This window comes from Phacochoerus africanus, chromosome 4 (assembly GCF_016906955.1).
Source record: "Phacochoerus africanus isolate WHEZ1 chromosome 4, ROS_Pafr_v1, whole genome shotgun sequence".
Taxonomy (NCBI): Eukaryota; Metazoa; Chordata; class Mammalia; order Artiodactyla; family Suidae; genus Phacochoerus; species Phacochoerus africanus.
The window spans coordinates 60,785,084-60,795,783 of record NC_062547.1 but is presented as its reverse complement, the minus strand read 5'-3'; the positions used below and the strand labels follow the sequence as shown (position 1 = coordinate 60,795,783).

At 53.4% G+C, this 10,700-nt stretch overlaps 1 protein-coding gene across 2 annotated transcripts; it reads right to left on the bottom strand.

Annotated features, from left to right (window-relative positions):
- Nucleotides 1–4,415: 4,415 nt before the first annotated feature.
- On the bottom strand, nt 4,416–10,339 carry LOC125125482 (sialidase). Of its 2 annotated transcripts, XM_047776560.1 has the most exons (4): nt 10,213–10,338; nt 7,466–7,834; nt 4,663–4,808; nt 4,416–4,557 (listed from the first exon to the last, which is right to left on the bottom strand). In XM_047776560.1, the coding sequence occupies exons 1-4, from the start codon at nt 10,280–10,282 to the stop codon at nt 4,510–4,512; spliced, it is 633 nt and encodes a 210-aa protein (XP_047632516.1). In that variant the 5' UTR covers nt 10,283–10,338; the 3' UTR covers nt 4,416–4,509. The 2 variants fall into 2 exon arrangements, with proteins under 2 accessions (XP_047632516.1, XP_047632517.1); XM_047776561.1 differs by lacking the exon at nt 4,663–4,808 and having other exon boundaries at nt 10,213–10,339.
- Between the last annotated feature and the right edge of the window lie 361 nt (nt 10,340–10,700).

Here is a 10,700-nt window from a genome sequence, read left to right as displayed (position 1 = left end):
AAGCATATGGAGAGGCGGGTACCAGCTACTCAGCCATCAGTGACCAACCTGGGATTTAAGTCCAGCTCCTGTTCAGTTCCCTGTTCTCTGGCTTTTGTTTGTTTGTTTGTTTTTGTTTTTTGGGGTTTTCTTTGGTCATACCCATGACATGTGGAAGTTCCTGGGCCAGGGATGGAACCCATACCATAGCAGCAATCCAAGCTGCTGTAGAGACAATGTCAGCTCCTTAACGCACTGCACCACAAAGGAACTCCTTTTTGTTTTTGTTTTTTTATTCACTTTTCCTCTTGACTCAGTTTCCCAGAATGGGGCCACTGGCCCTGCCTCACACCCTCCCCACCCTGGACTGAAGGCACCCAGGCCCCCTTTCCTTGGTCAACCAAAAAGCTTGTATCCAGGAGTTTCCATTGTGGCTCAGAGGGTTAAGGACCTGACATTGTCTCTGTGAGGATGTGGGTTTGATCCCTGGCCTTGCTCAGTGGGTTAAAGATCTGGCGTTGCTGTGGCTGTGGTCTAGGCCAGCAGCTACAGCTCCCGTTTGACCCCTAGCCTGGGAACTTCTATATGCTCTAAGTGCAGCCATGAAAAGAAAAGACAAAAAAATTAAAAACCTTGCATCTAGGCCGAAGAGGTCCCAGCTGCCCCCACCCCTCCCCCCACTGCTCATCCCCTGCTCTTCCCAAAAGCAATGATTGCAACCTTGGGCTGAATACTTGGATCAAACCCTAGTGCCCTCTCTGGACCTCAGGTTCCCCACCTATAAATGGGTCTCCAGGCAGCTCTGGGTGTTTCTAAGTACTGGGACACCCTCCCCCTTGTCCAGAACAACCCAGTTCACCCACCTCCCACCCCGTCCCCACATCCACTGCTCACCTCTCTTAGTGGAAAGGAGAGGGCTGTTCTACTGCGCCTCATGGCAGCATGATGCGTCTCTGAACCTGGGAAGATGGACGTGAGCCCTTTGGGCTCCAGGAGCCCTGCTATGCCCCTATGAGCCCCTCAACTAGACAGGGAGCCCGTTCCCACACCCTGTACCCTCCGCTGGAGCCTACACTCCATCAAGGTAGCCCAAGGTAGACCAGGGCCACCAGTGGGGGACATCCATCCATCCCTCTGCAGGGGCCTGGATCCAGGTCTCCACCAGCCACGCACTCCACCAGCCCCCTCCCTACTCCCTTCCCAAGTCACAGGCCTTGGAGCATCAGGATCCTCAGGAAGAAATCTCCTGGCCCCAGACCTCATGGGGGATCCGTTCCACTCCCAGCCTAACTGGAGGGTTCAGGGACCCCAGCCTACCACCAGGGAACTCCCGCAAACTTACACAAGCTCTACGAGGCCTGGGTAGGCCTGAAGCTCACTGCCACCACTGAGCCCTGCTTGAGTCCTGTGACCTCGCAGGGAGTGGGGGGGAGGGAGAAAAGGACTAAACCTGCCCAAGAGCCAGCCCAGGGTCCCCGCCCCCCAGCCCCTTAACTATCTGAGTGCCAAGCCTGAGCAGGACACACCCACATACTATCCTTTGGGGTTGGGAGGTGCCAGACAGGGCAATTGGGAGGGCCCAGGGGATGTCACCAAGACAGGGTAAGAGAGAGTGGCCGGGATCGGATCGTGACCGAGTGTGTTTGTGTGGGTGAGGGGTTTGGGGGGTGGGCCCAGGGTGGGCAGGTGTCAGGTTCAATTGTTCTGGTGTTTTCTTATGCAAGTGGGGAAGGAGCCAGAGAGACGGAGGTGTGGCTGTAGGTAAAAATGGACGGTTTTGACCAGCTCAGAGTCTGGGACATAAGCTTCCCAGCAGAGCCTGTGAGGTGTGACTTCAAGAGTTTGAAGATGGCTTTTCGGGGTCCCTGGAAGCTCGGGGAAGGTTACCCACCATGCTCTGCTGCCCCCGGCAGATGACCATCTCTGGTCAACACCCCCCTCCACGAACAGTGGCGGGGCTGGAGGTGCAGCAGGAACTAGGCCCCCCAGGAGGTGCTGTGGGGTGAGGGGGGCTGTGGCCAGTAAAAGGGATTCCTGTGGTATTGTTGCCTCCCAGGCTGCTCCCAAGTTAATGTTTCACCAGACCTGCTGCCTGCCCGGGAGGCCCTGCCACCATTTCCTCTGCCCTCAAGAATCATTAGAGCATGACCCTCCCCTGGGTGGGCTTCACCTCCACCTGCTGGATGACCTTGACCCACAGCCTCTCTGACCACCCCTCTCATTATGGGGTAAACCCAGCTGGTAGGTGGGGGTCAGCGCCAGGCCAAGACCCAGCCTAAAGCCTCCAGAAAGAGCCCAGAAGGTCCCTGGGGATAGCGTGAGTAGAATGAAGAGCCCACAGACCCACCAGTGTCCCCACCCCCAGGCCTACCTATCCCCGAACTCAGTTTTGCCTCCTGTAAAATGGGAGGGAAGGACATGGGCACCCCGGCTCAGAGCCTGGGAAGCAGGACTGAGACAAATGGTGCTGGGGGGGTATGCATTTTGACTCCCTGTTCTCTGCATGCTTCTGGGCCCTTCCAGCCTCCAAGCCTTTGCAGAGGCTGTCCCTGAACCTACTGGTCTATCCTCCTAAAGACTTAAAGGGGGAGTTCCTTCCTGTCGTGGCACAGTGGTTAACGAATCCGACTAGGAACCATGAGGATGCTGGTTACATCTCTGGCCTCACTTGGTGGGTTAAGGATCCAGCGTTGTCATGAGCTGTGGTATAGGTTGCCGACACGGCTTGGATCCTGTATTGCTGTGGCTGTGGTGTAGGCCAGCAGCTATAGCTCCGATATAGACCCCTAGCCTGGCAACTTCCATATGCCGCGAGTGCGGCCCTAGGAAAAAAAAAAAAAAAAAAAAGGACTTAAAGAGGAGTTCCCATTGTGGCTCAGTGGGTTAAGAACCTGGCTAGTAACCAAGAGGATGCAGGTTTGATCCCTGGTCTCACTCAGTGGGTTAAGGATCCAGCACTGCTGAAAGCTGCAGTGTAGGTGGCGGCTCCAATTCAATCCCTAGCCTGGGGACTTCCACATGCCGTGGGTGCAGCCCTAAAAAGCTACACACACACACACACACACACACACACACACACACACACACACAAAAGACTTTAAGGAAGACGAGTTGGATTCTGGTACTTGCTGGGTAGAAACTCCCCCATGGTGTTCTGGCTCAAACTCACACCATAGCCCACCCAGTGTCCCATAGACCCCTCTCTCATCCCAAACTGACCCTGCTCTCACCTCTTTTTTATTTTCCAAATGAGGCAGAATATTAACTCAGGTAGTCAGTGTAGGAGCATGGGCTTTGATGCATTCTTTGATATGGCCATTCGTTAACATTTGTGGCTTAAGGGCTCCAGGGAGTAGCATCCCCACAGGCCTTGTTTACTGTAGGGTGTGTACCTACATCCAGATGGACTTGAATCCCTAATCCTCTGTGCCTCGGTTTATGGGAAGAAAAGGACAAAGAAACTATGAGACTTAAGGACATTTCCGCCCCTAAGCCCCTATTGGACAAGGACTGATATAGGTAATTGAACAAGGCCAATGGGAGAAAGCCACATCTTTCTGGGCCCCATGTTGGTACCCCCGCCCCATCTTTAAGGAATAAAAACCCCTATAGGACAATAGAGAAAGGGGGCTCTTCTCCCCCTTCCCAGAAGCCCTGGGAGCTATCTGCTTTCCTTTAATAAAAACTGTGCTTGCTTGCTGCCTGTGTGTTCATGGAGTTCATTCTTTGACTGCCGTGGACAAGAATCTGGATTCCAGTATCATCTTTCCGGTATCACAAATAGCCCAAGTTTTCCCTACCACAGGGCCGTTGCACTGGCTGTGGCTGCCTCCTGGGACAGCTTCCCGAGGCTCCTTTGCCCCTTTCAGGTCTCGGCACAAAAATCACCTTCCAGAGAGACCTTACCCTTTCAGCAAATTTGGACACCCAGGCCCTTGGAATCCAGCCACAGCCCCAATTTGTGACTGTGTGGCCCTCAGCACCATCTGGAATTCTATCATTGGGTCCCTTGGCTGTCGTCAGTCCTTCTGCTTGAGACTTGTCCCCATAAGGGTGGAGAAAGAAATGGTCTCCGTGACTCTAGCACAGAGTAGGCACTCAGAAACATTTGTACATTTGTCAGGAGTTCCTGTTGTGGCTCAGTGGGCTAAGAACCTGATTAGGAACTATGAGGTTGCAGGTTCAATCCCTGCCCTTGCTCAGTGGGTTAAGGATCCAGCATTGCCATAAGCTGTGGTGTAAATCACAGATGCAGCTTGGATCCCATGTTGCTGTGGCTGTGGTTCAGCCAGTGGCTGCAGCTACGATTCAACCCCTAGCCTGGGAGCTTCCATATACTGCGGGTGTGGCCCTAAGAAAACAAAAGACCAAAAAAAAAAGAAAGAAAGAAAGAAAGAAAAGTAATGTTTGTCAAATGAATCCATGACTCAGGAGGCCTCAGAGGAATAGGGCTTTATTCCCACAAGCCTTGCCCCTCCCCAGACACCCCCAGCCCCATCCAAGCCTCCCTCTCTCCCAGGCTCTTGAGGATCACTCCATCCGGTGATGGGCAGAGGATGACCTTCGACTTACAAGCCCCTAAAGGAGGAACACACACAAGAGGGCGTTCAGGCACCAGTGGGCTTTGTAGCTGGGGAGGGAACTCCCCCAGCCCCCCTCCCTGCCTCCCGTCACCCTGGATACCTCATCCAGCTCCTGGAACTCAGACACGCCCTTGTGGCAGTGCCTCACGGCCATTACCACAGACCCAATGAGCAAAAGAGACACCAGCAGACACACGGCCACCACCACACCTGGGTCTCTGTGCAACTCGGGGGCCCCAGTGTCACCTGGAGTTGAGAGGAGGAGCCCTGAGTCAACCCTGGACCCCACCCCTCCTAAGGCTGAGACACCCACCTGGGGCCCAGGGCCTTTTAAGTCCCAGCTTAGAAAGCTGTGCTTCCTTCCCTCTCTGGTGGCTGCTGCGACTGTTTTTTTCAAACACATTTTTGTGTGTGTGTGTGTGTTTAGGGCCCCACCTGTGGCATATGGAGGTTCCCAGGCTAGGGGCTGAATTAGAGCTGCAGCTGCAGACCTACACCACAGCCACAGCAAAGCCAGATCCAAGCCTCGTCTGTGACCTACACCACAGCTCATGGCAATGCTGAACCCTTACCCCACTGAACGAGGTCAGAGATCGAACCCAGGTTCTCATGGTTACTAGTTGGGTTCTTAACTTGATGAGCCACAAATGGAATTACTCAAATGCATTTTATCCTTTTGCTTTTTTTTTTTTCTTTTTTCTTTTTGGCCATACCCATGGCATGTGGAAGTTCCTGGGCCAGGGACTGAACCTGCATCACAGTAGTGATCCAAGCCACAGCAGAGACAACGCCAGATCCTTAACCAGCTGAGCCACCAGGGAACGCGTTCTTTTTCTTTTGAATCTGTTGTCTATAAGGAGTTCATTCTGATCACTATTTCCACTGCCATTGGTGTTTTTTTTGTTTTTTTGTTTTGTTTGTTTTGTCTTTTTGTTGTTGTTGTTGTTGTTGTTGTTGTTGCTATTTCTTGGGCCGCTCCCGCGGCATATGGAGGTTCCCAGGCTAGGGGTCCAATCGGAGCTGTAGCCACCGGCCTACGCCAGAGCCACAGCAACTCGGGATCCGAGCCGCGTCTGCAACCTACACCACAGCTCACGGCAACGCCGGATCGTTAACCCACTGAGCAAGGGCAGGGACCGAACCCGCAACCTCATGGTTCCTAGTCGGATTCGTTAACCACTGCGCCACGACGGGAACTCCTGTGTTTTTTTTTGTTTTTTTTTTTTTGTCTTTTCTAGAGCCACACCTGTGGCATATGGAGGTTCGCAGGTTAGGGGTCTGATTGGAGCTGTAGCCGCCAGCCTACACCAGAGCCACAGCAACGCAGAATCCAAGCGGCGTCTGCGGCCTACAGCACAGCTCATGGCAATGCCAGATCCTTAACCCACTGAGCAAGGCCAGGGATCGAACCCACAACCTCATGGTTCCTAGTCGGATTCGTTAACCATTGAGCCACGATGGGAACTCCTCCACTGCCACTGTTGACCACTCTCAGGGGTTCTTGCAAAATGAAAAAAATCCAACAACCTAGAACTCTGTTCCCAAATGCAGTGACCCTCAATACATGCAAAAAAAAATCTTTTTCTTTTTGTCTTTTTGCTATTTCTTGGGCCACTCCCGCGGCACATGGAGGTTCCCAGGCTAGGGGTCCAATCGGAGCTGTAGCCACTGGCCTACGCCAGAGCCACAGCAATGCGGGATCCAAGCCGCGTCTGCAACCTACACCACAGCTCATGGCAACGCTGATCGTCAACCCACTGAGCAAGGGCAGGGACCGAACCTGCAACCTCATGGTTCCTAGTCAGATTTTTTAACCACTGCGCCACGACGGGAACTCCCAAAAAAAATTTTTTTAGGGCTGCACCTGTGGCATATGGAAGTTCTCAGGCTAGGGGTCGAATTGAAGTTGCAGCTGCCGGCCTCCACCACAGCCACACCAGCAACACCAGATCTGAGCAGCATTTGCAACCTATGCCATGACTTGCAGCAAGGCCAATCAGATCCTTAACCCACTGATCAAGGCCAGGGATCGAACCCGCATCCTCCCAGAGACAATATCAAGTCCTTAACGTACTGAACCACAATGGGAAATCCCAAAATTTGACACTCTGTGAAGATGGCTTACATTCTATGACTTGAAGCAAAATGTCATAGTGTTTTCACTCTTCTTTGCATGTTTTGGAGACAATATATTATTTGAATGATAAATTTTTCTAGACCCCCCAAAAATGTGTGGCCTTGGGGCCCATTCACTCACACCTTGCAACTTCCCCACCTTCACTGCCTCCCACTAGTACACCACTAGCCCCATTCCAGCCATCTCACTCTTCCTCAGATGCACCAGCTACAGTCCTACTTCAGTGCCTTTGCACTTGCTGTGATCACTGCCTGGGCTGTTCTCCACCTGCCTGGCTCCCTCCATCTCCTTCAAACCAAGACCTCTGCTGAACAGTCTTTAAAATTTTCATGTCCTTTGCATTCCTATTCCAATTCCTTATCCTTTTGGTTTTGTTTTTTGGCTGCACCCGGGGCATATAAAACCTCCCAGGCCAGGCCAGGGATCAAATCCGAGCCACAGCAGCAACCCAAGCTGCATGCAGCAGGGGCAATGCCAGATCCTTAACCTGCTGGGTCAAAAGAGAACTCCATGTTCTTTTATAAACAAACATGTACTTATAACTGTGATACACACCAGGCACTTACTAAATGCGTATGGAACCAAGAAAGCCTGAAAAGGATTAGATGGTGCTGGGGTGGGGGCGGGTGAAGGGTGGAGGAAGAGGCCCTCTCCAGCATATTCTTGGACTGTGTCTCCCCCTGGTGTCCACTCCCAGAACTGCAACTTAGTACTCACAACTGTTTCGCCCCCCCCACCCTCCCTGCCCAAATGTCCCAATACTCACCAAGGCCAGAAGCTAAGGTGGTCCCGTCAATGGAGGCGGGGGACATGGAGGAAGGCACTGTGCTGGGGTTGGAGTGAGTGGAGCTCCAGTGAGGGGTGGTCAAGGAGATGGAACTTGGGGGACTGGAGTGGGAGGTGAGGGGGAGCTCTGTACTCGGGGAGCCAGAGCTGGTGTGGGAGCTTAACTCTGGTTGTAGGGAAGTGGGCTGGAGGGTGGAGGTTGCCCATGAATCTGAAGCAGGGTGGGAGGTTGTGGAATCTGCCTCTGAACTAGAGGTGCTAGGGTGCATGAGGACGCTTGTCTCCGGGCTCTCTTCTGTTGGGCGGTTGAAGGGAGAAGGTGAGTTTGCAACATCTGAGACCGTAGTTTCTGGAAAGGAAACACCATTGTGGTGCAGGGAGCATATGATGAGGAACAGAACTGTGTGACCCTGGCCCCAACCACCCTCTGTCGCAGTTTTTGATTGTTTGTTTTTTATTTTTGTTTGCTTTTTTTAGGGCTATACCCATGGCATATGGAAGTTCCCAGGCTAGGGGGCGAATTGAAGCTATAGCTGCCAGCCTACACCACAGTCACAGCAATGTGGGATCTGAACCACATCTGTGACTTACACCACAGCTCATGTCAACACTGGATCCTTAATCCAGTGAGTGAGGCCAGGGGTCAAACCTGCATCCTCATGGATACTAGTCAGGTTCTTAACCCACTGAGCCACAACAGGAATTCCCCACCTCCCTCTGGATGCCTCTTTCCCTAGTGCACCAGACAGTACACACCCACTGCCTAGGGTGATCTGGAGGACTTAGTGCACCATATGAGTGCTCAGTGGGAAACCAAAGTGCCCTTGTCTGAAGCCTCTTATCTGACATCCAATCTGGCTTGGACCTTCCCTGCCCCCTATTCAGGGCTCTGAAGCTAGATGCCCTCTGGATATAGGGAATGGCTACACCCGCAGGCAGCACGCTGGGCAACTCTTTTAAACTTTCTGAGACTCCGTTTCTCTGTCTGTAAAATGGACGTCACAGGAAGTCAGAGACTCTGAGAAGTCACACAGGTGTCTGGCACATAGCAACACAATGCTACAAGCAGGCACAGAGCCACCTCTGAGCACCCAAGGAGGATCAGCCCTAACCTTCTTCCCCAGGTACCTGGAAGGTCCCCATGACTAAACTCAGAGTTTTAAGGGGATGCAAAAGGAACAGTGAGCGAATCAAGGCTCTGAAGCCCCCACTGCCTTGCTCCAGCTACTCCCTAGCTCCTACCCCATCCTAAACGTTGAGCCCCGGGGCCAGGCTGAGGGTGGGTAAAGAGTTCATGACTCACTGCCCACAATTACTTCCTTCCCAGTTCCAGGCTGCTGGGCAGCTTCACTGCTTGCAAGTTCATTCATCAACTACTCCCTGCCCCACCCCTACCCACTCTGCCCTGTACTGATCTTTGTGCTTCTACCCTGCCTCACCCCAAGCAGTAGAAATGCGGAAATAACATCCAGTACTGGGCCCAGGAGGGAGCTTGGTTCATACACAGACCTCCATTTCTCGGTCCAATTTACCAGGCCCTGTGGGGATGACAGATGAGTCTAGAAGCAGCATGGTGCACTAGCCTTATTTCATCCCCATTTTACAGGTGGGGAACTGAGGCTTAGAATAGTTTAACATCTGGCCTGAGGTGACAGAGAGAGAGGGAAGAGGGCCCCTTAAGGACCTCAAAGAAGCCAAGGACTTAAGAGTCCAGCCTCCTCAAACTGCCTCCCACCATCATTTGAAGATGAATCCAGAGGACGAGAGGTTTCTGCTGAAATGAAGATGACTCGGGCCACAGTGGACCCTAAGCCAAACCAGACGTCTGAGGAGTTAAATTTTTCAATTGAACAGAGGAAAACTAATGGACCTGGAAAGAGGAGGTGGGGGGGGGGGCACAAGCTCCACTGAGTACCTGGCACAGAGCAGAGTTGACCAGAAGGTAAAGCGGGGCTGTTTCTGCACACTGTGCCAGGAGTTTGCCTTGCCCAGAGACTCCTAGACCAGGAGGCTGGCATGAGCCAAGTCAACTAGTTCTAATCTGGGTCCACCACGGGCTAAGCCTGTTTCCTAAGCTATGAAATGGGGACAAATGTACTGCCTTCTGAGTGAAGTCTTCACTGTAAGAGTCTCAGGCTTGGTGGCCGCCACTCTGACATTCCAGGTTTGGGGTGGGGACGTGGGTCAGAGGGAATGATGACTTGGTGGGATGGGAAGGGCTGCAATAATTTCTTCTCTGCCCTGGGAACTGTCTCACAGTGAAGCAGAAACTGTCAGGTGCCAAGAACTCCCAGGAGCCATAGATGCTCAGTGACCAAAAAGTGAGCCCTCCTCCTGCCCACCCCGCCTCCTCATGGTCCTGGCGTCCCTACTCTTTGATGACTGGCTAGGAGAAACTGAGGTTTGAAATAGAACCTCAGACTGGGTGTGAGGCACTCAACTAGCCTCTCCCTGGTTCGGGTCACACTGGTTTGGCAAAACTGGGAGCTCTCTGGGCTGGGGTAGGGGGTGGAGACGCTGTAGTGTTCCCGCTGTTCTCGTGACCTCCCCTCCTTACTTCTGGTAGAAAGAACAGCCCTTTGGGAGATAGGGGGCACCTGCAGACCAGCCTGCGGGAGAAGTCCAGCCGCCAGATGTGTGGCTAGGCCATACGCCCTCTCCGGCTTCGTGGAAGCCGGATCTCCTTTTTACCTGTTTTTACCTGAAATGTCAGTAGAAAATTCTCACCAGAAGGTATCAGCGGCAGCAAGAGAACCAACAGCAGAAGAGGCAGCGGCGGCAGCTGGGAGCCCGCCATTCTTGCGACGGGAAGCGGAGGGCGGGCTCTGCACAGGTGTGTGGCAGGTGCCGGCTTCTTACCCCTGAGCGCCCCCTGCTGGCAGCACGCGGGGCTGCTCAGGGGAGCGTCAGAGGCGGACCCTCGGGACATAGGGCCTCCAGGGGGCGCTACTGCGCACCAGAGGTGACACTCCTGACCCCCTTTCTCCACCTGGCCTACCCACCTCTCCTAACGAACTCTCCTGGTTCATGACTCTGAAGCAGTTACACTCTGCCTAGTCCCTCAGGACACCCCTACCCCTTCCAGTTCCCCCTGGTGCCCCCGCCGCTCTGGCCCCCCTCTGTGGCTGCTCCAAACTCATGCTGTCACTGCCCGCTGCACCTCCTCTTGGGCAGGCTGCCCCTTCTGGGTGTCCCCAGCCCTTGCCTTCCCTCTC

Excerpts from the sequence above, each read along its gene's own strand:
- LOC125125482 (XM_047776560.1), bottom strand. The coding sequence starts at position 10,282 with ATGGCGGGCTCCCAGCTGCCGCCGCTGCCTCTTCTGCTGTTGGTTCTC. Across the intron at positions 7,835-10,212 it reads GCTGCCGCTGATACCTTCTG|AAACTACGGTCTCAGATGTT; the intron begins GTGAGAATTTTC and ends TTTCCTTTCCAG. Across the intron at positions 4,558-4,662 it reads AGTTCCAGGAGCTGGATGAG|GGGCTTGTAAGTCGAAGGTC; the intron begins GTATCCAGGGTG and ends TTCCTCCTTTAG.